This window comes from Oryzias latipes, chromosome 3 (genome assembly GCF_053564925.1).
Source record: "Oryzias latipes strain Hd-rR chromosome 3, Olatipes_Hd-rR_3.1".
Taxonomy (NCBI): domain Eukaryota; kingdom Metazoa; phylum Chordata; class Actinopteri; order Beloniformes; family Adrianichthyidae; genus Oryzias; species Oryzias latipes.
In genome coordinates this window covers 43,183,948-43,210,928 of record NC_136239.1, presented here as the reverse complement: position 1 = coordinate 43,210,928, position 26,981 = coordinate 43,183,948, and the positions used below count along the sequence as shown (strand labels likewise).

General features: G+C 45.7%; 1 protein-coding gene and 1 long non-coding RNA gene across 3 annotated transcripts; one reads left to right on the top strand and one right to left on the bottom strand.

The window, feature by feature from the left end:
• LOC144991226 (uncharacterized) lies at window positions 1-26,137 on the bottom strand. The gene is made up of 2 exons (XR_013655208.1): window positions 23,406-26,137; window positions 1-10,513 (listed from the first exon to the last, which is right to left on the bottom strand). It is a non-coding gene; the product is annotated as an uncharacterized LOC144991226 (long non-coding RNA).
• On the top strand, window positions 16,738-19,399 carry LOC110016086 (uncharacterized). Of its 2 annotated transcripts, none has more exons than XM_023961719.2 (5): window positions 16,738-17,019; window positions 17,817-17,885; window positions 18,405-18,479; window positions 18,795-18,848; window positions 18,926-19,399. In XM_023961719.2, exons 3-5 carry the CDS (start codon window positions 18,444-18,446, stop codon window positions 19,148-19,150), a joined length of 315 nt encoding a protein of 104 aa, XP_023817487.1. In that variant the 5' UTR covers window positions 16,738-17,019; window positions 17,817-17,885; window positions 18,405-18,443; the 3' UTR covers window positions 19,151-19,399. The 2 variants fall into 2 exon arrangements, with proteins under 2 accessions (XP_023817487.1, XP_078801470.1); XM_078945344.1 differs by lacking the exon at window positions 16,738-17,019 and adding an exon at window positions 17,307-17,452.
• Window positions 26,138-26,981: the final 844 nt, after the last annotated feature.

Genomic DNA, 26,981 nt, shown 5'->3' with positions numbered 1-26,981 from the left:
TGGAAAACCTCAAGGTTGCCATTTTCATCTAAAAAATCCTTCAATTGAACATACACAATTTTTTCCAGAATCTTTGAGAGGAAAGGAAGTTTAGAAATGGGTCTAAAATTGGACAGCACAGAGGGATCCAGGTTAGGCTTCTTTATCAATGGCTGTACTGTAGCATGTTTACAGTTTCTAGGAAACACACCAGAGGAAAGGCTGCCGTTTACAACAGCAAGAACTGCAGGTCCCAGAGTAGTGATAACCTCTTTAAATAATCGGGGTGGAATCGCATCAGAGGGGGAACCTGAGGGCTTCAGGTGTTTCACAGTCTCATATAAAACAGACAGAGTCACTGGTTCAAACTGGTCAAAGGTTACAGGGCAGGACACAACAACAGAGGGGTCAAATCCAGGTGGTGATATGAGGGCCCTGACATTATTCACCTTGTCCACAAAAAACCTAAGGAAGGTTTCACATGTCTCCAGCGTAGGTTGGACATAGACAGACTTGGGGGCGTTGAGAGCTGCATCTATGGTGCTAAACAGGACACGGGGCTTGTGTCGGTTTAACAGGATAACATTTGACAGATGCTCCCTTTTTGCCTCTTTTACAGTAGCCTGATAATGACACCAGCTGGCCTTCAACATCTGTAGTGACACCTGTAGCTTGTCCTTTTTAAACTTCCGTTCAGCTTTTCTGCACTCACGTCTAGCAGCACGAGTTACGTTGTTCAACCACGGCTCAGTTTTAACTTTTGGCTGCCTGGATTTAAGTGGAACCACTGCATCCAGTACTGTCAGGCAGGTGGAGTGTAACCAGGAGCTGAGCTCATCTGTACTAGAACATGTGGACTGAGGGATGACACTGGTTTGATTAAAAGAAGAAGAGAAAAGAGCTGCAGTGGAAGGTTTGATGATACGGACCCACCGAGCCGGAGCTGGAGGCCTACAGGGGCTACAGGGCAGAGTGATGTCAAATAAAACAGGCATATGATCTGAAAACACTGCATCGCATATCACCAGGTTAGAAACAGAGAGTCCATATGTTAGCACCAGATCAAGTGTGTGTCCACGTTCCTGCGTGGGTTCAGACACATGCTGAACAAGATTAAAAGAGTCAATAAGACTTAAAAAGTCCTTAGACATTGTATGGTCTGGACAGCACACATGTATATTAAAATCTCCAACAATAAGAACTCGGTCATATTTAAGCAGGATTTCAGCCAGCAGCCCAGAGAATTCATTTAAGAAGTCCTTGTTGTATTTTGGTGGACGATAAACCACTGCACACAGCACCGGTGGAGAGCAGCCCAGTTCAAAAAGTTCAAGTTCAAAGCTGGACAAAGAGACCAGCAGAGACGGAGGGAGACATTTATATGCAGATTTATAAATGGTGGCGATTCCTCCTCCTCGGCCTGATGTGCGCGGGGAGTTGAAATAATCACAGTCCGGCGGTAAAAGTTCAGAAAACGCGCTGGACTCACCGACGTTCAGCCACGTCTCCGTCAGACAAAGGAAATCCAAGCCCTGAGAGGCGAAAAAATCCTTCAGGATGAAAGTTTTGTTTGCCAGGGACCTAGTGTTCACCAGGCCAAATCTGGCGGGGGGTGGTGGGGCCGGGGTGTTGATGGTCCGGCTGGCCCGGGGGAGCGGCCGTAAGCTCTCCAGGTTCACAGCTGCTCTGAGCCGGCGACAGGTAACAGCCAGGTGCTGACAGGCTCCAATGAGCGCCGGGAAGGAAAGAGTCGATGAACCGGTCCAAAGTCATCCAACGAGGCCACCGCAGAGCGCCTCAGACAGGTCGTCAGCATCCGCTTCAGATTCGCCAGCTTACCCCCGCGTTTTCCCCGATAACGACGACGACGGCGTTTCCTCCGCTGAAACGTCACTGAGGTGCGGCACAGGTAGACAGGCACCTCGGACAGCAACGGGTGCGGCGTCTCCTGACCATCGTGTCTAAACTGCACCAGCTTTGGTGGAAAAAAGCTCAGATCCAGGAGCGTTTGGCGATCATACACCAGTAAAGAGTTGATGTTTTTAATGACAGTTGTCAGAAGTAGCACAAACACAAACAAAAATACCGCTGACAGACGGCAGGCCGTGCACACAGGCGCCATCTTGGTGTCAAGCAGTCAGCATGAGGAATTTCTCCCTCAGATTGTGGGGATAACTTCACCCTCTGCTCCCAGACCGGCAGCACGGGCGCCACCTTCCCGAATTTCAGCACTGGACAGCTCCCAGGAGGAGGAAAGCTCCGATAGAGAGGAGAACCGCGGCGGGGAGGTTCTTCACGAGGAGGAGGAGGAGGAGTTCGATAATGAATACGACAGCGAGGAAGATGGGGATGAGGCGGACACGGACGCTGACCCCCCAGCTTCAGGTAGTTCGGGGCTGGATCATATTTCGGACAGCCCGGGTGTGACAGAATGCCAGGACGACAGCGCATCTCCAGCTTCAGCGGAGGAACGCTGTATTACAGGGCTGGAGCTAGCAGGTGACGGTGCTGAGCCACCAGTAGCCCGTGTTGACTTACCTGCCCCAGAGCGGCAGGTTTTCAAGGTAAAGCGTCACCCTGAAACAAACAGAAAATTGATTGACTGGTTTCTGGAAGTGGAGAAAAGGTGTCTTATTGTTGGTGACTCAAATTTATCCAGAATCCCTGAATATTCCATCCCAGATCTACAGATTGAGAGTTATCCAGGTGCTAATTTTCGCCACATGCAGGCTTTATTTGAGATAGCCCACGTTCCGTGTGATTTGGTGGTTCAGAATGTGGTCATTGCAGCCGGCATTAACGCCAAAGGTCAGAACATTAAAGAAACTGCAGTTAAACAGCTCCAGCGGGCTCTGAAGATGGCTAAACACAGATTTCCATCTGCTGTCATCTGGGTTCCCTTGGTTAATTTTTCTGGTAACTTATCTGCAATGGAGCAGAACAACATGAAACTACTAAATCAGCATATTAAAAAAGAAATATGAGACACATCCCCCTGCTGGAGGACTCGCATTTTGCAACAGAAAAAGATGCAATTCACTGGACCGAGGACACGGCCAGAGCAATGTTGGAACATTGGAGGTATTTTTTAAAGTGGAATACCCACTAAGTCCATTCAGGGTAGAGTGTGTAAGGGGACAGCCCTTTATGGCCCCACAATATCATGGTTTTGACTGAAAAGTGATGCCCTGACAGAACAACAAGGTGACCTCCTCAAAAACGGTTTAACTTTTATTTCCATAGATAACTTTTTAAAAAAATACAGACCCAAAACACAAGACTGTATTAATCATGTTTCCTGTTCTTTGTGGGATTAACATTTGGTGGGACAAACCGAAACTTTTGTTAGCACAAGAAAGTGACAACATAAATATAATATTGCTCATAATGGATAGGTGCATAACCCACTGGTGGAGCATTTTCTCATGACCCAGGGTTTTTCTTTATGGTGAACAGTGTGAGAGATTTTGTTATCATTGTTACTGTTATTATGGCTATTGTTCTTATGGTTCTTATTACTGTTTTATGATGATTATTATTATTACTTTAACCCTACCCCTGGTCCTGTTTCTAACCCTAACCTTTAGTTTAATCTGAACCCTAATCCCAACCCTTAATCAGTTATTAGAAATTTAAATAATCTTAAACATAAAGCAATAACATGGTTGGAAGGAAAAGGTTTTGTTTCACGTGTCTTTTTGCCTGGTTAGCAGTATGCATGCAGGGGAGGGGCTTAGAACGCACAGGGCCCATGGCTCAGGACACGCAGGGCCCATGAGGCCGACGCGTGCTCCTTGGTAAGACAGTGTGAATAAAACAGCCACCTTTTGTCTCTCACTTCACTTTTACGCCTGTCCAGCCAAGTTGTAGCTGTTGTGGTGTGCATAGAGCCTGATGAAGGCAGAATTTGCCGAAACGCGTAGCGAGCACACTTTATTCTAATTTTGTATTGTTTATTTATTTATTTTTTTACATTTTTGTGAATAAAAACACTCATTTAAGTGGTTGTCCCGCTTTTTTCTTTTTTCAAAGTTTGCAAGTTTTTCTATTTTTGATTACATTCTTGCCTGGTGGAAAACCGTAACACCTGCCATGCACTTCTACGACGGAGAGGAAGATGGAGGTGCTTGGACCACGGTGCGCTACGGGAGGAGACACTACAGAAATCCCCGTGCGCTCAGCTTTAATTACCGGGGCCGACAGGACCATAGGATGGACCGTGCATTTCCCGTCTCCGGCTGGAAGAGGGCGCCAAGGTTCCCAAATTTTGGCTGGAGTAGGGCTTCACCTTCAAATCCTAACTGGCCTGCGCCTCCTATGTACGACGGGTCCCGGCCTTATTTTCCACAGCCCCGCTCTTATGCAGCAGCGGTCCGGGGCTCACCTACCAGACGAGCCACAAGATTTGGACCCCCAGCAGATGTTAGGCAGGACCTCCGGCGACCTGCAGATGAAAGACTTGGACAGCTTATCCGCAAATTACATGCTGTAATTAAGATGGTGCATCACTTACAAAACGTGACCATCACGCCGGACAGACCAGAACCTCTGATGATCGCTCGCATAGTGGACTCATTAACCTCACTGATTAAACCCGCTGATCCCACGGATGATGTGTTAGACCTCATTGAGGGCAACGCAAAAAACTGGGGACAGAACACACTGCAGATCCTCCAGGATCACTACCAAAAGAGGCTGGAGAAACTTTTACAGGATCTCCCCGGTGATTTAACCCGAGATTGGAGGGAAGCCTTCATCGTGGCGACACGATGGGCTTGCAGAAATCTACCTCGGATCACGCAGGATGTTCTCGATCAGGCAGAGGCCCTGATCATCACCTGCAGATCAGACTCGGAGCGGCGAAGTCCAGCGGCTACGACACCACCCCCCGGCAGGGTCTGATAGCCGCCGGGGGCCGCGCACATCAGGAGGAAGAAAAAAGAGGACCCGTCAACCTGAGCGGGTCTCCATGAGCATTCAAGCTGAATGTTACGAGGCCACAAACCGATCAGTTGGAACTATGACGGACATGAGACCAGCTTGGCCTCCAGATGCAGTTCCAGCAGCCGCTGCCGAGAAGCAGCGTGGACCGCGAACGGCGACCCGCCGCAACCCCTTCGTGGCGCGTGAGGAATTTCTCCCTCAGATTGTGGGGATAACTTCACCCTCTGCTCCCAGACCGGCAGCACGGGCGCCACCTTCCCGAATTTCAGCACTGGACAGCTCCCAGGAGGAGGAAAGCTCCGATAGAGAGGAGAACCGCGGCGGGGAGGTTCTTCACGAGGAGGAGGAGGAGGAGGAGTTCGATAATGAATACGACAGCGAGGAAGATGGGGATGAGGCGGACACGGACGCTGACCCCCCAGCTTCAGGTAGTTCGGGGCTGGATCATATTGTAAGGCCTGGAGGGTTGAAAGATGGGGTAAACAACAAAAAATTGAATGAGGGTATTGAAGGGCTAGAGGAATGATCTGGGGAGAGCGCACGCACACCACCAAAGAGGACCCAAATTCTTGGCCACAATGACAATTTATTCCGATGGAAAAAACATATGAATGGCCAAAAAGTTCCAGTTAAAAGACACTTAAAACAAGCATAAAATGCGTCTAAAAATTCTAGGCACGGATTAAAACAGTAAAACACGATAAAAATCCCAGGAACAGTTAAAAAGGATAAAAGAGACCTAAAAGTCCAAAGAACAGTTAAAACTGGTTTAAAAATGCAGCTCAAAGGGGGGAATCACTGATCCCAAACCAGGAGACGTCTCTCTTCCCCCGACGCTGTTCCGAGGATCCCTCCAGTCATACACACAAAGACCTGGGGGGCGGGCTCCGTTCCGCCTCTGGGGTTTGTGACCGGCACTCCTCCGCGTCACCTCCAGCTGGCTCTCCTGGACACGCTGGAATCTGTGGAAACAGGCAAGCGGCAGCACGAAAAGCAATTCCTGATGCAGGCTGCCACTAGCCCTCCCACCTATTTCCACCAGTCTGCTGAAGCCCGTTCGGCTACTTACACACAGGCAGGGTCCCTGCCCTGCCCTTGCGTGTCGATCGCTCTGCAGACTGATGGTCCCAGCGCCCAGCGCTCTCAGAGTGTGTGTCCCGATCACAGCGAGTCTTCCCGACGTCTGGCGGTCCCGACGTCTGGCGGTCCCGGCGTCCCACTCGCGCCCCGCGTGCATGCGCCTGCTGTCGGTGTGCGACTGCCTTTGGCTTTCCTCCTCAGGACTTTTATAAGTCCCTCCTGATGAGGAGCAGGTGTGGTGGATCGGCGCGCTATGTTACAAGGGGGGTGTGTCCATAGAAAGCATGCAACAAACAGGTAGCACCACAAACATGCAAAAGAAAAACACCCTACAACATGCAATCCCCCCACATCATCACAATATTTCGGACAGCCCGGGTGTGACAGAATGCCAGGAGGACAGCGCATCTCCAGCTTCAGCGGAGGAACGCTGTATTACAGGGCTGGAGCTAGCAGGTGACGGTGCTGAGCCACCAGTAGCCCGTGTTGACTTACCTGCCCCAGAGCGGCAGGTTTTCAAGGTAAAGCGTCACCCTGAAACAAACAGAGAATTGATTGACTGGTTTCTGGAAGTGGAGAAAAGGTGTCTTATTGTTGGTGACTCAAATTTATCCAGAATCCCTGAATATTCCATCCCAGATCTACAGATTGAGAGGTGTCCAGGTGCTAATTTTCGCCACATGCAGGCTTTATTTGAGATAGCCCACGTTCCGTGGGATTTGGTGGTTCAGAATGTGGTCATTGCAGCCGGCATTAACGCCAAAGGTCAGAACATTAAAGAAACTGCAGTTAAACAGCTCCAGCGGGCTCTGAAGATGGCTAAACACAGATTTCCATCTGCTGTCATCTGGGTTCCCTTGGTTAATTTTTCTGGTAACTTATCTGCAATGGAGCAGAACAACATGAAACTACTAAATCAGCATATTAAAAAAGAAATATGAGACACATCCCCCTGCTGGAGGACTCGCATTTTGCAACAGAAAAAGATGCAATTCACTGGACCGAGGACACGGCCAGAGCAATGTTGGAACATTGGAGGTATTTTTTAAAGTGGAATACCCACTAAGTCCATTCAGGGTAGAGTGTGTAAGGGGACAGCCCTTTATGGCCCCACAATATCATGGTTTTGACTGAAAAGTGATGCCCTGACAGAACAACAAGGTGACCTCCTCAAAAACGGTTTAACTTTTATTTCCATAGATAACTTTTTAAAAAAATCAGACCCAAAACACAAGACTGTATTAATCATGTTTCCTGTTCTTTGTGGGATTAACATTTGGTGGGACAAACCGAAACTTTTGTTAGCACAAGAAAGTGACAACATAAATATAATATTGCTCATAATGGATAGGTGCATAACCCACTGGTGGAGCATTTTCTCATGACCCAGGGTTTTTCTTTATGGTGAACAGTGTGAGAGATTTTGTTATCATTGTTACTGTTATTATGGCTATTGTTCTTATGGTTCTTATTACTGTTTTATGATGATTATTATTATTACTTTAACCCTACCCCTGGTCCTGTTTCTAACCCTAACCTTTAGTTTAATCTGAACCCTAATCCCAACCCTTAATCAGTTATTAGAAATTTAAATAATCTTAAACATAAAGCAATAACATGGTTGGAAGGAAAAGGTTTTGTTTCACGTGTCTTTTTGCCTGGTTAGCAGTATGCATGCAGGGGAGGGGCTTAGAACGCACAGGGCCCATGGCTCAGGACACGCAGGGCCCATGAGGCCGACGCGTGCTCCTTGGTAAGACAGTGTGAATAAAACAGCCACCTTTTGTCTCTCACTTCACTTTTACGCCTGTCCAGCCAAGTTGTAGCTGTTGTGGTGTGCATAGAGCCTGATGAAGGCAGAATTTTCCGAAACGCGTAGCGAGCACACTTTATTCTAATTTTGTATTGTTTATTTATTTATTTTTTTACATTTTTGTGAATAAAAACACTCATTTAAGTGGTTGTCCCGCTTTTTTCTTTTTTCAAAGTTTGCAAGTTTTTCTATTTTTGATTACATTCTTGCCTGGTGGAAAAACCGTAACACCTGCCATGCACTTCTACGACGGAGAGGAGGATGGAGGTGCTTGGACCACGGTGCGCTACGGGAGGAGACACTACAGAAATCCCCGTGCGCTCAGCTTTAATTACCGGGGCCGACCGGACCATAGGATGGACCGTGCATTTCCCGTCTCCGGCTGGAAGAGGGCGCCAAGGTTCCCAAATTTTGGCTGGAGTAGGGCTTCACCTTCAAATCCTAACTGGCCTGCGCCTCCTATGTACGACGGGTCCCGGCCTTATTTTCCACAGCCCCGCTCTTATGCAGCAGCGGTCCGGGGCTCACCTACCAGACGAGCCACAAGATTTGGACCCCCAGCAGATGTTAGGCAGGACCTCCGGCGACCTGCAGATGAAAGACTTGGACAGCTTATCCGCAAATTACATGCTGTAATTAAGATGGTGCATCACTTACAAAACGTGACCATCACGCCGGACAGACCAGAACCTCTGATGATCGCTCGCATAGTGGACTCATTAACCTCACTGATTAAACCCGCTGATCCCACGGATGATGTGTTAGACCTCATTGAGGGCAACGCAAAAAACTGGGGACAGAACACACTGCAGATCCTCCAGGATCACTACCAAAAGAGGCTGGAGAAACTTTTACAGGATCTCCCCGGTGATTTAACCCGAGATTGGAGGGAAGCCTTCATCGTGGCGACACGATGGGCTTGCAGAAATCTACCTCGGATCACGCAGGATGTTCTCGATCAGGCAGAGGCCCTGATCATCACCTGCAGATCAGACTCGGAGCGGCGAAGTCCAGCGGCTACGACACCACCCCCCGGCAGGGTCTGATAGCCGCCGGGGGCCGCGCACATCAGGAGGAAGAAAAAAGAGGACCCGTCAACCTGAGCGGGTCTCCATGAGCATTCAAGCTGAATGTTACGAGGCCACAAACCGATCAGTTGGAACTATGACGGACATGAGACCAGCTTGGCCTCCAGATGCAGTTCCAGCAGCCGCTGCCGAGAAGCAGCGTGGACCGCGAACGGCGACCCGCCGCAACCCCTTCGTGGCGCGTGAGGAATTTCTCCCTCAGATTGTGGGGATAACTTCACCCTCTGCTCCCAGACCGGCAGCACGGGCGCCACCTTCCCGAATTTCAGCACTGGACAGCTCCCAGGAGGAGGAAAGCTCCGATAGAGAGGAGAACCGCGGCGGGGAGGTTCTTCACGAGGAGGAGGAGGAGTTCGATAATGAATACGACAGCGAGGAAGATGGGGATGAGGCGGACACGGACGCTGACCCCCCAGCTTCAGGTAGTTCGGGGCTGGATCATATTGTAAGGCCTGGAGGGTTGAAAGATGGGGTAAACAACAAAAAATTGAATGAGGGTATTGAAGGGCTAGAGGAATGATCTGGGGAGAGCGCACGCACACCACCAAAGAGGACCCAAATTCTTGGCCACAATGACAATTTATTCCGATGGAAAAAACATATGAATGGCCAAAAAGTTCCAGTTAAAAGACACTTAAAACAAGCATAAAATGCGTCTAAAAATTCTAGGCACGGATTAAAACAGTAAAACACGATAAAAATCCCAGGAACAGTTGAAAAAGGATAAAAGAGACCTAAAAGTCCAAAGAACAGTTAAAACTGGTTTAAAAATGCAGCTCAAAGGGGGGAATCACTGATCCCAAACCAGGAGACGTCTCTCTTCCCCCGACGCTGTTCCGAGGATCCCTCCAGTCATACACACAAAGACCTGGGGGGCGGGCTCCGTTCCGCCTCTGGGGTTTGTGACCGGCACTCCTCCGCGTCACCTCCAGCTGGCTCTCCTGGACACGCTGGAATCTGTGGAAACAGGCAAGCGGCAGCACGAAAAGCAATTCCTGATGCAGGCTGCCACTAGCCCTCCCACCTATTTCCACCAGTCTGCTGAAGCCCGTTCGGCTACTTACACACAGGCAGGGTCCCTGCCCTGCCCTTGCGTGTCGATCGCTCTGCAGACTGATGGTCCCAGCGCCCAGCGCTCTCAGAGTGTGTGTCCCGATCACAGCGAGTCTTCCCGACGTCTGGCGGTCCCGACGTCTGGCGGTCCCGGCGTCCCACTCGCGCCCCGCGTGCATGCGCCTGCTGTCGGTGTGCGACTGCCTTTGGCTTTCCTCCTCAGGACTTTTATAAGTCCCTCCTGATGAGGAGCAGGTGCGGTGGATCGGCGCGCTATGTTACAAGGGGGGTGTGTCCATAGAAAGCATGCAACAAACAGGTAGCACCACAAACATGCAAAAGAAAAACACCCTACAACATGCAATCCCCCCACATCATCACAATATTTCGGACAGCCCGGGTGTGACAGAATGCCAGGAGGACAGCGCATCTCCAGCTTCAGCGGAGGAACGCTGTATTACAGGGCTGGAGCTAGCAGGTGACGGTGCTGAGCCACCAGTAGCCCGTGTTGACTTACCTGCCCCAGAGCGGCAGGTTTTCAAGGTAAAGCGTCACCCTGAAACAAACAGAGAATTGATTGACTGGTTTCTGGAAGTGGAGAAAAGGTGTCTTATTGTTGGTGACTCAAATTTATCCAGAATCCCTGAATATTCCATCCCAGATCTACAGATTGAGAGGTGTCCAGGTGCTAATTTTCGCCACATGCAGGCTTTATTTGAGATAGCCCACGTTCCGTGGGATTTGGTGGTTCAGAATGTGGTCATTGCAGCCGGCATTAACGCCAAAGGTCAGAACATTAAAGAAACTGCAGTTAAACAGCTCCAGCGGGCTCTGAAGATGGCTAAACACAGATTTCCATCTGCTGTCATCTGGGTTCCCTTGGTTAATTTTTCTGGTAACTTATCTGCAATGGAGCAGAACAACATGAAACTACTAAATCAGCATATTAAAAAAAAAATATGAGACACATCCCCCTGCTGGAGGACTCGCATTTTGCAACAGAAAAAGATGCAATTCACTGGACCGAGGACACGGCCAGAGCAATGTTGGAACATTGGAGGTATTTTTTAAAGTGGAATACCCACTAAGTCCATTCAGGGTAGAGTGTGTAAGGGGACAGCCCTTTATGGCCCCACAATATCATGGTTTTGACTGAAAAGTGATGCCCTGACAGAACAACAAGGTGACCTCCTCAAAAACGGTTTAACTTTTATTTCCATAGATAACTTTTTAAAAAAATCAGACCCAAAACACAAGACTGTATTAATCATGTTTCCTGTTCTTTGTGGGATTAACATTTGGTGGGACAAACCGAAACTTTTGTTAGCACAAGAAAGTGACAACATAAATATAATATTGCTCATAATGGATAGGTGCATAACCCACTGGTGGAGCATTTTCTCATGACCCAGGGTTTTTCTTTATGGTGAACAGTGTGAGAGATTTTGTTATCATTGTTACTGTTATTATGGCTATTGTTCTTATGGTTCTTATTACTGTTTTATGATGATTATTATTATTACTTTAACCCTACCCCTGGTCCTGTTTCTAACCCTAACCTTTAGTTTAATCTGAACCCTAATCCCAACCCTTAATCAGTTATTAGAAATTTAAATAATCTTAAACATAAAGCAATAACATGGTTGGAAGGAAAAGGTTTTGTTTCACGTGTCTTTTTGCCTGGTTAGCAGTATGCATGCAGGGGAGGGGCTTAGAACGCACAGGGCCCATGGCTCAGGACACGCAGGGCCCATGAGGCCGACGCGTGCTCCTTGGTAAGACAGTGTGAATAAAACAGCCACCTTTTGTCTCTCACTTCACTTTTACGCCTGTCCAGCCAAGTTGTAGCTGTTGTGGTGTGCATAGAGCCTGATGAAGGCAGAATTTGCCGAAACGCGTAGCGAGCACACTTTATTCTAATTTTGTATTGTTTATTTATTTATTTTTTTACATTTTTGTGAATAAAAACACTCATTTAAGTGGTTGTCCCGCTTTTTTCTTTTTTTCTTTTTTCAAAGTTTGCAAGTTTTTCTATTTTTGATTACATTCTTGCCTGGTGGAAAACCGTAACACCTGCCATGCACTTCTACGACGGAGAGGAGGATGGAGGTGCTTGGACCACGGTGCGCTACGGGAGGAGACACTACAGAAATCCCCGTGCGCTCAGCTTTAATTACCGGGGCCAACCGGACCATAGGATGGACCGTGCATTTCCCGTCTCCGGCTGGAAGAGGGCGCCAAGGTTCCTGTAGAAAATGTATGTTTTAATATCTTATTCTTCATTATGTTATAGCTTTATCTTTAGTGTGAAGTGAACTCATTTTGAACTCAACAGGACTTATTCTCCAGTGACCTTCACTTGTGCTTTGTAGTTGCAGCAGCAACTAGGACTTCTTTGTGCAAATCTAGGAGTTTCCAGAGACGCAATAAATATGTCATGGACTACATTTCTACTATCTGGGTTGAACACCTTATCCTTGGGAAAGTGTTCAGGTTCGTGTTCTCATGTGGAGGATGAAGCTGACCTCTGATCTCGTGCCGGCGATGGAGTATTCGTTTGGCTGGTATGATTTACTTTGGACCAGAGGAGGACTCCTTTTGATCATGGATTGTGTGCGCCGGTGAATGGCCCCCACCCCTGGAAAGGCGGAGCGGATCTGGACTTTGCAACCTTCAGCTATTGGCCGGTGGAAGCAGGCGGGCTATCAGCTGACGAATCAGAGTGTTCCGGGGCGGAGGATCAGCGACCATGATCTTTCCGGAAGGCGGAGATTCAAACACATCTTAAAAAGACTGGTTTTAAAGTTTTCCATTGTTCTTAGGAAAATCTACGAGTAATTCGCATGTAACTTGTGCGTCAGTAGATCTTTACTTGAGAATCCAGATATATCTGCATTAATGTTTTAAACTGTGCTTTAGAACTATTGTCAGGGAAATAAACTCTGTGTATTTTTAAACTGGTTGAATCCTTGTTTGTTTTACCACTCTCGACTATCGAACACGCATGGATGGAAAGAACTCAAAAACGGACGAATCTCTTTCCTTCAATTTGGTGACCCCGACGTGAAGTCGGGGGTGAATAGGAAACGCGGACCAGACCGGTTGGACCACATAATAGTGGCTTATTACGAGATTTCTGAGACTTTCAACGTAAAGTCTGGGGATGCTTCCTGCCATGCGGTCGACTTCTTCAGAGGCCTCATTCATAATCATGGTGAGCAGAGCCTTTTGTAAAGTCTGCGTATTGATGATCTCAAATTAAAGGAGAAGTCGATTGTATGAGTGGCACAGTGTACCCTATACGAACGAACGGGCGAGCGCACCCCAGTAAATAAGTGTTGGGTTCACCCTCCCTAGAACAGCGAATTGAACGGTGGCAAAATATACACTTTGGGCGGCAGTAAAAGATTTTGAAAAATTGGACAATTATAATTATGCAGGTTTTTCGTCTGTTCGGCCTGTACAAAATTGAACGTTGGCTAATTGGGAGCTTGTGATATTTGGAAAGCAGCAAATTGACTAGGTTTGTGTCTGTTCAACCTGTTAAGAAATCCCTTACGAAAAACAGAGTTATTATAGGAACTAATTTTGCGCGTCTAGGATTTTCGGAAACACCAAGGAGGCTTCGGCCTCTACAAATTATTTTTTTATACGTGGAGAGAAACCAAAGAAGGATTCAAAATAAACATGAGCGCTGAATTTGACAGAAGATGAGGAAAATTGTGCATTTTGTCAGGACAAAAACGACAACATGACTTGACGACTGACTGATGACAATACAGACGTGATCGCTGATGAACGGACTGAATGTATGAGATTTTGGAGACGTGACTGCTTATGAATGAAATGTATGCACGAGATTTTGGAAAGTATGGGATGAAAAACTGTTTGAAAGTAGCGAATTTTGGCTTTATTTTCCATGTTTCTGTGTGAAATGTTTTCTCTATGGACGTGGCCATCTTGTTTCGAATTAGCCAATAACGGGACGTTTTAGTTTCTTTCGAATGCGTCGACAGCTCTGATTGGCTTTGTTTGTACCATGTGGTCGGCGTGACGGCGTCCATGGAGACCGAAATGTTCAACCTGCGCTAAACTTTCACGTAACAAGGCTTAAGAGTTTGCGAACTAATTTGTGGTAAAATAACAACTGACATTGTAGTTATTGAGCGTGGTCATGACCTCGGTTGTAAGACGTCGATAAAAACAAATTTCAGTGGTCTTAGTTCGACGAAAAAGATTTTTAAGTAGAAAGGAGTCTATGAGCAGCGCTTCCGATGGAAGTTTAAGCCACAACAGCAGCTTGACTGCAGCTGCAGCCTGCAGCAACGGTCTCTGTTCTGCCTCTGTCGAACGTAGCCTAACTTTCTCTGGAATTTGCCTAAAGTTGGGCAAATCTTTCTAAAACACAGTAAGGTAATATCGGTCCAATATATTTTGTGTAAAATGATTTTGCAATTATTTCGGTTTTCTTATTTTGAATAAATGTCTCTACTTTATTTTGTAATTCCTAATTACCATGATTTAGTTAAGTTTTGCTAAAAAGTAATGCTATTGACACTAATTGTAAGTATTTGTTGGTTTAGATCCGGACTCCCTTAAAAAGAATGTTTGCAATGTTTAATTTAGTTTATATGTTTATATGTTTTGATATTTCTCAGATTACTTAGTGTTGGTGTTAAAGGATTTATTGGTGTTTAAAGATAGTTTGCAGCAGATCCCATGTTTTGATGTAATTATAGTTTGAAGACAGTGTAAGTGGATGTTGTACAGAATGGGGAAAGGACAAAGCAGTGAATTAAAGTAGAAATGAACGGCATTGGAAGTGATAGAGGGTCTGTGGACACAGAAAGGTATGGTAAGGTAAGGAAAGGTGCTGGTTCTAGTAGAACAGAAGAAGGGAGAACATGAATGTTAATGCTAGTGATAAACGATTCATTTCAGTGAAATGGTTTATCTTGTTTATCTGTAAGGTGCCTAATTTGTTGTGTTATGTCTTTTGGTGTGGTTTTGAGAAAACGGTTAAAAGTTATTGTCTGCGTATTGATTGTCTGTGTTTTAACGAACCTGTTGTGGTTTAGAGTGTGAATTGTGTTTTTAGTTAAATAAAGAAAAGCTTAAATTGTGGAATTTTGTTGCTTTTAGCACTTCTCAGAATTCTTTTTGTAGGACAGCAAGTCCTTAATGGTAAGTCAAAACAAATTGTCTTTGTTTCTGGATTAAAAGTGAATGATTAGCTGCCAGTATGCATCTAAAACAATGTATTTTTCAAAGATTTTGCTCCACATCCGTCATATAGTTCAGAGAAAAGTTTAAGGTTTTTTTCCTTTGCTGATTTTCATCATTGATTAACCAACTTTAGCATCCATAGAGTTGGTGATGGTGAAAAGAAAGCATGACAGTAACAAATCTGCTTTAACAACATCTGCAGTAACAACATGTTTTTTCCAAGCAGCACATAGCTTTAATGTTGCAGGAAAGGCGCAGAGCCGTCCTGAGACCTCATAAATCTTTACACAGAAAACCCCCTCTGCTTCATTGGGTGAGTGACAAAAAGAGCATTTCTCAGTTCTTTGGCTTCACAGGAAGGAGCCGTGTTAGGGGGGTCTGACCCTCAGGTCAGCTCCGCTAATCAAATGAAGCCATGACTGCATGCATGGAGAATGCATCGGAGCGTCTGCGAGGTGATAAGAGTCGATTTAAAATACATCTGATTCATCACTGCAGAGCACATTTGAAGAAAAAGGACAAAGGGAGGAGTTGAACAACTGAAAAACAGTCATTTACACTGCAGGAACAATCCACTCTGGATAATGAAGGTGTTTAAAAAAAAAAAAGCACATAACATGATGAGTTTAAATACCCTCAGGACCTGTAGCAATGTTCAGGTATCGGAGGCCGGGACGGGAGGACGGGTATCCCCTCCTGGAAGGCGTGGGCCACCCAGGGACCCCCCAGCAGCAGCTGGAAATGGCATCTGTGGCGCTCAGGACATATGGCAACGACTGCCCACAACAAGGTACCCAACAGCAGAATGCACAGACCAGGAGCAGAGGACATGAACAGCACCCACAACCGCTCCAAGCTCCTCCACCGTGGCGAGGACCACAGGTGGCAAGTCGGACAATACCACTTGGTGATGTAGGAGCCATGGTCCCTTTCAAGCTCAGAGGTAACTCCATGAATGGACACTGGTGCAATGTGTTCCTCTATAAACTGCCGGTTGCCTCCATCAGCTCTGACAAATGAACATATGACTCCTCAAACCCGGCAAAAGACCATCCAACTGACTTTTGACCAGATGGTGGAACATTCATTTGTGCATTCACCACACACGCCTGTGAATCTGTTGGGACGGAACGTTTTTGTCAAAACAGGAGCCAGCATTCTTTCAGACTGGATGCCATGCCACACCCCACAGCCAACCCCTGCTGCTGACACCTGCTGGATCCAGAGGGCCCTGAAACGCCAGGTGTGTCCATGTATTTCGGGTTTGGATGCCATGAGTCCTGTCCTAGAAGCAATATTTTTCCGCCTCCGATGACCTGAACTGCACATTCTATTATGACAGAGAGGATGATCAACTGTACCGGGAAGCATTTCATCAGGTAGATGGCCATACGTGGTATTTAAACTACACTGACATATAAATTGGTCAAGAGGGTGTATAGTTTATTTTTTATTCACACACTCACATTTGCCATGATACCGGAAGTTAGTCACACCTGTATCGCACATAGAATTAGCACTCCCCTGCACTGAAAAAACGGGAAAAGTGGGGTTGTTCAATTTACAAATACTAAACATGTTTGTTTAATATGAACAAATTATGTTTACCTTCGAAACATAATATAATCTTGAAAATCACACATAATTTCTTGCTGTGTTACTTTTATATATTTAAATCATGTTGACAAAACATGAAATAGTTATGCTTGATCCTTTGCCCCTTAATTTTGGATAAGTAAACCCCATCGGTGAAGAAGAATTCCAGGAGGAGAAACTTTGCAGTCAGCCATTTTAGAGAAGCTGCAAGCACCTGCTGGCCGGAGGAGCTTAAAAAAGGTAAATTAATTTAATATAACAAATTGATTTAAGGAAATGAACGGCGTTCATTTATCATTACTGTTATTTTTTCACGGGGAAGAGCTTTGTAACCCACTTTTGTCGTAGTTATCAAAGTTAAGGCTCTGCGCGCCACTTTTGTCGCTGGCGGCCGCAGCCCTCTGACGGCAGGTAGGGGGAGGTGAGCGCGGTAAATTCTTTCACGTCGAAGACAGATTCAGCGGTAAACACGGTGATTTCAAACGATGTGCGGGGAAGAGTGGCAAGTAGTTATGCCGTAGGAATTCGCTTTTGACAAAGGGGCAGTGGGCGCTCGCGGGCACGGCGGTTTATTTTTTTCCCACAGGCGAAAACCTTTGCCATGGGGGTTCATCGTCACTAAGTGGATTTCTTTTTGCTAAATTCTGCGTTGAGACCGAAATTGAAGGAAAATGTGAGAAGCTATCATTACTATTGTCATTTAGTTTTTCCATACCGTTCCACCATGAGCTAGCTTAAGGACGGCATTATTTGACCAGCAAACAGCACCGCACTTCTGTCTCAGTCAGCTGTCAATCATTCTCCGTGCGCGTCTCGTGCACAGAATGCGTTCGGTTTGTCCAGTTTACATAGATCTTTGGTTTCAATCAGAGCTTTGTTTTCATTCTATGATGCTGAACATATTTTTCTATGGAGATTTTAGCTTTGAGAGTTTAAAATGGAGTGAAAATATTTATGTCCTTTTGGAACAAGTGTATAATGTGTAGTAAAAAGTTTACAGCCTTGGTTATAATAATGTCTGTAATACTACTTCACAGATTCCCCCTATTTGATAAATTAATATGGTGTGACGGGGTCCCGCCGAGAAAGGATGCAGAGGAGCCAAGGTGAGGAGGATCTGTTCTTTATTGCCGACACTGATGCTACACGCAGGGCCACGCAGCATACAGCACACACTGTCACTCCTCTCTTTTCGCCACCTGCAGTGCTCACCTTTAAGTGGGATGCCACGCCCACGGGGCGTTGCTCTCAATCCCAGCCAGGCGGCACCACAGGTGGTAATCATAGCATACAAAATACAAACAATAAAACCCGGTGTGGCCCCCCCCTCGGCATCTGACGGTGCCACACCGTCACATATGGGAATCCTTTATGGGTGGGGGGATTAGCTACTCCCGATCTGCTAGTTTAGTTTTGCAGTTTCCATCTCAAAATTCGCGGGTTCTCATTAAGCGTGGTTTGAATCCTGTGGAGGGAGGGGGGTGTCAAATGTTCTTTCTGGTCTAATTTCTTCAGAATATTTTTGCAGCTATTGATTTCAAACCAATGCATGTTTAGTTAGTAAAATTACACAACAAAGCTGTGGAAGTGTCACTCTCTATATTTATTTCCTGATTTATTTACAGTGCTCCTCACACAACACTTCCAACTGCTCCTCCCTGATCATGCTGGGGTCCATGCTCCAGTCTTCACTGAGTCAGGTGGGTCCCCTTCACCATGCATTTACCATATATTATTGGAATTATTGTCTCCTGGATTGTCATCGAATCCTGAGGTAATCAAGATTGCCAGCCCTACTCTTTACACACAACTTTTATGCAGAAAGATACATACATAATAAATAATGAAATTGATGATTGATCAGTTATCCTACTACCTCTGTTAACATGACACTAAGGATATAATGATTTTGTTAACCCAGTAACTATAACATTTATTGATGAGCCAAGGGTAAGAATTGTATTTTTCTGAAGTTTTCATGTGAATTTAAAATTTGTTGTCTCTTTGTATTTCAGACTGCTGACCTTCTCGCCAATATAAGCAAGTTCAGGGGTTTATTCAAAGTACAGGTGAGTTGTGTAATCTAGACGTTTTAACTAAACTTCAAATGTAAACTGTGCACACAAATATTTTCTGTGTTCTTTAGAATGAAGACCATGCAGCAATCCAGGAGGCAATCGAGGACACCACGGTGGGAATTTCCCTCCTAATGGAAAGTGGTGAGGAAGAGGACATTCTCATGGTCCACATCTCCCAGGCTGTGGTGGTCGACCCACCAAGTGTCAAGAGTGGCAGTTGCCAAGGCTTTTTTGACCTTATTTACAGCACAAATCTGATTACCATCCTCATCTCAGAAACACCTTTGAGGTAATTCAAAGAAAAACTGTAATAGAGTTGTAGGGCAAAGTTGTGTCTAAGGTTTCAGGCTTAAAGAGCCGACTCTTTTAATAAAAATGACCTTTAAAAAGTTTTTCCTAAGAAGGGATTCCAGCTGTCTGCTTTGGCTCTGTTATCTTCTGTTTAATAAAAAATAGCAAGCCCAATTTATATTGATTTGTACTTTTTGCTACACTGTAAACATATTTTTCAAGTTTAGATAATAAAAAAGTTAAATCTGAAATTTGTGTTCAGTGTCATATGTTCATTGGACTGTAATAATGCACAAGAAAGTATTTGCTTTAAATAATAATCTGCAATTGCAATTTTATTTTTCAATTTAAATTTTATTAAAATAATTTATAAATTAAAATGAACTATGTAGGTAATTTCAAAATAATAGTTTTGCTAAATTTTTATTGTCTTTTAAATTTTTGAAAAAATTATGGTAAATGACATAATAAAATCTTGTTTGTTTCTGTAAAATTATTAGGTGCAGAAACAAAGAAGCATTCATTACGGTAGAACATGATTTTATTATGTGCAATAATTATATTGGTTCAACATGATCTTTTTGCGCGCAACCGATGTCCATGATTTTTTTATGTCAATCCAACAGATCTTTTTTTTCAGTGTGGTCATGAAGTTCGGCAACTCAGACCCATGACTGAGAGGGATGTAAACAAACATCTGTCTAAACTGGGATTTTCAGGTGTTCACTTCTCTCCCTCAATAAATATGTACAGGATAACTTTGTCTTCAAGTACTACCTCCTCAGTTCTGGAGCATTTCTACATCGTCAGTCATCGCAGCAGATAGAAGACAGATCATGAAGATGCAGAGGTGATGTTAAAAACGCTCTCTGATGCTTCATGGTCAACAGGTTCATTTGATGTTTGTTCATGCTCCACCGCTTCCCCGGTGGAGATTCAGGTAACTGTAGGAACAAATGTTTTTAGATCTCAGCGCAGCTGAGTGAAGGATGCAGATGAAGGGATGATGGAAACTCAGTTTGGTTTGTGGAACTCTGGTGTAATTGAGCATTCGTATTTTTCGTGGTGTACTCCTTTTTAGACCGGTTTTACAAGCAGATAATAAAACTTATCGCATGGCACATGATTTAAGGGCTGTTGATGATGTAACCATTACTCCAGTCCTCCCTGTGCCTGATCCACATCATTTCAACTTTAACCCCACCATGTGCGTGGTTCACTGCTATTGCTTTAGCAAGTGCTTTCTTTTGCATTCCATTACATGAAATAGCAGACATCTATTCGCATTTCAGTATAAAGGTATCCGTTTGCAGTACACAGCTTGCCACAAGGATTTAAATATTCTCCTGGCATTTTCAATCACTGTTTAAAGTTTCTCCGACAGGATATTATGCTATTAGAGGGTTGTGTTTTTGATGTAAGGTTGATTAGCTCCTGCTAACGGCACCGACTGCTGAAATCTGCCTGCAAGTAATGAAAGATCTTCTTTTGACGTTGTTTGATTTGGGTTTTGAAGTGTCTAACAGGAATTTGCAACGTTGCAGAAGGGAAGTCCCATTTTTAGGTACAACTGTTTCCAGCACAGGTTCTTCAATGTCTACGGAGCATAGAAAGTCTGTTTTGCAGAATAAATGTCCAGAGACAGTAAGAGAAATGATGGTTTTCTTGAGTCTTTGTGGTTATGGAAGACATTTTCTTCTTTGTTTTGTGGAACCTACTACCCCTTGAGGTCAATGCTAAACGACAAGGGTGACAGACCTCACGGCTGCAAGGCAACGACAATAAGTGGTTTCATTTTTTCACCTTGTGATCTTGCTTTTCCCAGGACCGTGGACAGGACGCCTGTTAATCTGAACGGTGCACTGATCTGTTTGTTGTTCTTCTATTTTATGTTCAATTTTTATTCAATTTATATTTTTCCTTTCAATATTATCTGGTTTTGTGTTTGTGCCTTATCTCTGTTTGACTCTGCAATGTTTCCACTCCTAGAGAGGGAGATGGACATTAGGGAGTCTTAAGGAAATTGTTTTATTATCATCGTCAAATTGTTTTATTATTATCATTTGAATGTATTTGTTTAGAAGGGATGTTTAAATGGTAACTCAGATTGACCTTATTCACTTTTTCTACAGCTTTGTTTGTGTGTTCCTCTGGTTCACTCATCCTCAGCAAGGATGAGGAAGTTTTACGACACTGTCCTGGGTTGATAAGGCAGTTATACGACTGTCTCTAATGAACTTTTCTTTTTGTCTTGAATTTTTTTCTTCCCCACTTGTGTTCTTAATGACAGCATGAGGAGAAGCAGACCTTTGAGAAGATAAACACTGATGGACTTTTTCCCATCACATTTGCTGCTCTCCCCTCCGCAGGCGTAACATGATTCTTGTGTCTTGTGTTTTGTTTTTCTAATATGGTTTTTGGATTATTGTTTTTTATATTTAAGTTACTGACCCTAACGCTAATCAATATTTAGATCCACAGCAGATTCATCTTTGGGAGAAGGTACATATGTGTGGACACTCCAATTCTTTTACAGCTGTTCTGTTGTGTCCTCTGTATCAGATCTCTAATTACCAGGTTTATTGAGAAGTTCATAGGAGGCCTGGTCCAAGCTGGTCAGAGCTTGTGGGACATACAGAAGGACGCGAGTGTTCGAGGCCCTGAAGGATCTTTTGGATTTTGTTGCATTTTACTTATTGCTATTCTTATTTAGGTAGAGCGCATGTATCACAGCCCCTCCAATGGGACCCCATGGAGGAGATGGAAGTAATTTCCTGAATTACGCTTGCTGTTCTGTTTAACAATTCTGTTTTTCTTTTAGTCATCTGTGGGATTTTGTTCTGCCTTAACATGTCTCGCTTTCCTCCCCCTTAATTCCAGGTGTTCTTTTGCTTCACAGGAACTGTTATCTTTTTTACTATTTGAATTTGAATTAGACTGAATTACACTTTGAATTTGTTTTATTTACCTTATTTACTACTTTAGTTTTTGTACTATGTAACTTTTATTAATGACATTGTGCCAAGGGGTTAGGTCGATCTTGTGAGCATGAGCATCCTTTGGGGTGGTTGCCGCAGGAGCACGGAGCCGTCGCAAGACTTTTCCTGTCAGACTGAACACTGAATGTTTAACTGATGCTCCGACAGTTTTCGCTTGCACGTTCATGCATGGACGCCTAACTCCTTTGAAATATTTTGTGTTCCAGATTGTGCGGGCTTCAGACCACAGCTGTCAGGTTAGGTTAGGTTTGTAATGTTTTGTTGTTTTGAGTGTTGTAGTGTTAAATCTTTTAGGTGATCACACTTTGTGTGATCAAGAGAGGGAAATGTAGAAAATGTATGTTTTAATATCTTATTCTTCATTATGTTATAGCTTTATTTTTAGTGTGAAGTGAACTCATTTTGAACTCAACAGGACTTATTCTCCAGTGACCTTCACTTGTGCTTTGTAGTTGCAGCAGCAACTAGGACTTCTTTGTGCAAATCTAGGAGTTTCCAGAGACGCAATAAATATGTCATGGACTACATTTCTACTATCTGGGTTGAACACCTTATCCTTGGGAAAGTGTTCAGGTTCGTGTTCTCATGTGGAGGATGAAGCTGACCTCTGATCTCGTGCCGGCGATGGAGTATTCGTTTGGCTGGTATGATTTACTTTGGACCAGAGGAGGACTCCTTTTGATCATGGATTGTGTGCGCCGGTGAATGGCCCCCACCCCTGGAAAGGCGGAGCGGATCTGGACTTTGCAACCTTCAGCTATTGGCCGGTGGAAGCAGGCGGGCTATCAGCTGACGAATCAGAGTGTTCCGGGGCGGAGGATCAGCGACCATGATCTTTCCGGAAGGCGGAGATTCAAACACATCTTAAAAAGACTGGTTTTAAAGTTTTCCATTGTTCTTAGGAAAATCTACGAGTAATTCGCATGTAACTTGTGCGTCAGTAGATCTTTACTTGAGAATCCAGATATATCTGCATTAATGTTTTAAACTGTGCTTTAGGACTTTTGTCAGGGAAATAAACTCTGTGTATTTTTAAACCGGTTGAATCCTTGTTTGTTTTACCACTCTCGACTATCGAACACGCATGGATGGAAAGAACTCAAAAACGGACGAATCTCTTTCCTTCATTCCCAAATTTTGGCTGGAGTAGGGCTTCACCTTCAAATCCTAACTGGCCTGCGCCTCCTATGTACTACGGGTCCCGGCCTTATTTTCCACAGCCCCGCTCTTATGCAGCAGCGGTCCGGGGCTCACCTACCAGACGAGCGACAAGATTTGGACCCCCAGCAGATGTTAGGCAGGACCTCCGGCGACCTGCAGATGAAAGACTTGGACAGCTTATCCGCAAATTACATGCTGTAATTAAGATGGTGCATCACTTACAAAACGTGACCATCACGCCGGACAGACCAGAACCTCTGATGATCGCTCGCATAGTGGACTCATTAACATCACTGATTAAACCCGCTGATCCCACGGATGATGTGTTAGACCTCATTGAGGGCAACGCAAAAAACTGGGGACAGAACACACTGCAGATCCTCCAGGATCACTACCAAAAGAGGCTGGAGAAACTTTTACAGGATCTCCCCGGTGATTTAACCCGAGATTGGAGGGAAGCGTTCATCGTGGCGACACGATGGGCTTGCAGAAATCTACCTCGGATCACGCAGGATGTTCTCGATCAGGCAGAGGCCCTGATCATCACCTGCAGATCAGACTCGGAGGGGCGAAGTCCAGCGGCTACGACACCACCCCCCGGCAGGGTCTGATAGCCGCCGGGGGCCGCGCACATCAGGAGGAAGAAAAAAGAGGACCCGTCAACCTGAGCGGGTCTCCATGAGCATTCAAGCTGAATGTTACGAGGCCACAAACCGATCAGTTGGAACTATGACGGACATGAGACCAGCTTGGCCTCCAGATGCAGTTCCAGCAGCCGCTGCCGAGAAGCAGCGTGGACCGCGAACGGCGACCCGCCGCAACCCCTTCGTGGCGCGTGAGGAATTTCTCCCTCAGATTGTGGGGATAACTTCACCCTCTGCTCCCAGACCGGCAGCACGGGCGCCACCTTCCTGAATTTCAGCACTGGACAGCTCCCAGGAGGAGGAAAGCTCCGATAGAGAGGAGAACCGCGGCGGGGAGGTTCTTCACGAGGAGGAGGAGGAGGAGTTCGATAATGAATACGACAGCGAGGAAGATGGGGATGAGGCGGACACGGACGCTGACCCCCCAGCTTCAGGTAGTTCGGGGCTGGATCATATTGTAAGGCCTGGAGGGTTGAAAGATGGGGTAAACAACAAAAAATTGAATGAGGGTATTGAAGGGCTAGAGGAATGATCTGGGGAGAGCGCACGCACACCACCAAAGAGGACCCAAATTCTTGGCCACAATGACAATTTATTCCGATGGAAAAAACATATGAATGGCCAAAAAGTTCCAGTTAAAAGACACTTAAAACAAGCATAAAATGCGTCTAAAAATTCTAGGCACGGATTAAAACAGTAAAACACGATAAAAATCCCAGGAACAGTTGAAAAAGGATAAAAGAGACCTAAAAGTCCAAAGAACAGTTAAAACTGGTTTAAAAATGCAGCTCAAAGGGGGGAATCACTGATCCCAAACCAGGAGACGTCTCTCTTCCCCCGACGCTGTTCCGAGGATCCCTCCAGTCATACACACAAAGACCTGGGGGGCGGGCTCCGTTCCGCCTCTGGGGTTTGTTACCGGCACTCCTCCGCGTCACCTCCAGCTGGCTCTCCTGGACACGCTGGAATCTGTGGAAACAGGCAAGCGGCAGCACGAAAAGCAATTCCTGATGCAGGCTGCCACTAGCCCTCCCACCTATTTCCACCAGTCTGCTGAAGCCCGTTCGGCTACTTACACACAGGCAGGGTCCCTGCCCTGCCCTTGCGTGTCGATCGCTCTGCAGACTGATGGTCCCAGCGCCCAGCGCTCTCAGAGTGTGTGTCCCGATCACAGCGAGTCTTCCCGACGTCTGGCGGTCCCGGCGTCCCACTCGCGCCCCGCGTGCATGCGCCTGCTGTCGGTGTGCGACTGCCTTTGGCTTTCCTCCTCAGGACTTTTGTAAGTCCCTCCTGATGAGGAGCAGGTGCGGTGGATCGGCGCGCTATGTTACAAGGGGGGTGTGTCCATAGAAAGCATGCAACAAACAGGTAGCACCACAAACATGCAAAAGAAAAACACCCTACAACATGCAATCCCCCCACATCATCACAATATTTCGGACAGCCCGGGTGTGACAGAATGCCAGGAGGACAGCGCATCTCCAGCTTCAGCGGAGGAACGCTGTATTACAGGGCTGGAGCTAGCAGGTGACGGTGCTGAGCCACCAGTAGCCCGTGTTGACTTACCTGCCCCAGAGCGGCAGGTTTTCAAGGCAAAGCGTCACCCTGAAACAAACAGAGAATTGATTGACTGGTTTCTGGAAGTGGAGAAAAGGTGTCTTATTGTTGGTGACTCAAATTTATCCAGAATCCCTGAATATTCCATCCCAGATCTACAGATTGAGAGATATCCAGGTGCTAATTTTCGCCACATGCAGGCTTTATTTGAGATAGCCCACGTTCCGTGGGATTTGGTGGTTCAGAATGTGGTCATTGCAGCCGGCATTAACGCCAAAGGTCAGAACATTAAAGAAACTGCAGTTAAACAGCTCCAGCGGGCTCTGAAGATGGCTAAACACAGATTTCCATCTGCTGTCATCTGGGTTCCCTTGGTTAATTTTTCTGGTAACTTATCTGCAATGGAGCAGAACAACATGAAACTACTAAATCAGCATATTAAAAAAAAAATATGAGACACATCCCCCTGCTGGAGGACTCGCATTTTGCAACAAAAAAAGATGCAATTCACTGGACCGAGGACACGGCCAGAGCAATGTTGGAACATTGGAGGTATTTTTAAAAGTGGAATACCCACTAAGTCCATTCAGGGTAGAGTGTGTAAGGGGACAGCCCTTTATGGCCCAACAATAACATGGTTGGAAGGAAAAGGTTTTGTTTCACGTGTCTTTTTGCCTGGTTAGCAGTATGCATGCAGGGGAGGGGCTTAGAACGTACAGGGCCCATGGCTCAGGAAACGCAGGGCCCATGAGGCCGACGCGTGCTCCTTGGTAAGACAGTGTGAAGAAAACAGCCACCTTTTGTCTCTCACTTCACTTTTACGCCTGTCCAGCCAAGTTGTAGCTGTTGTGGTGTGCATAGAGCCTGATGAAGGCAGAATTTGCCGAAACGCGTAGCGAGCACACTTTATTCTAATTTTGTATTGTTTATTTATTTATTTTTTTACATTTTTGTGAATAAAAACACTCATTTAAGTGGTTGTCCCGCTTTTTTCTTTTTTTCTTTTTTCAAAGTTTGCAAGTTTTTCTATTTTTGATTACATTCTTGCCTGGTGGAAAACCGTAACACCTGCCATGCACTTCTACGACGGAGAGGAAGATGGAGGTGCTTGGACCACGGTGCGCTACGGGAGGAGACACTACAGAAATCCCCGTGCGCTCAGCTTTAATTACCGGGGCCGACAGGACCATAGGATGGACCGTGCATTTCCCGTCTCCGGCTGGAAGAGGGCGCCAAGGTTCCCAAATTTTGACTGGAGTAGGGCTTCACCTTCAAATCCTAACTGGCCTGCGCCTCCTATGTACGACGGGTCCCGGCCTTATTTTCCACAGCCCCGCTCTTATGCAGCAGCGGTCCGGGGCTCACCTACCAGACGAGCGACAAGATTTGGACCCCCAGCAGATGTTAGGCAGGACCTCCGGCGACCTGCAGATGAAAGACTTGGACAGCTTATCCGCAAATTACATGCTGTA

Coding starts and splice junctions, on each gene's coding strand:
- LOC110016086 (XM_023961719.2), top strand. CDS start 18,444: ATGCTGGGGTCCATGCTCCAGTCTTCACTGAGTCAG. Junction 18,480..18,794: donor TCCAGTCTTCACTGAGTCAG/GTGGGTCCCCTT, acceptor TTTGTATTTCAG/ACTGCTGACCTTCTCGCCAA. Junction 18,849..18,925: donor GGGGTTTATTCAAAGTACAG/GTGAGTTGTGTA, acceptor TGTGTTCTTTAG/AATGAAGACCATGCAGCAAT.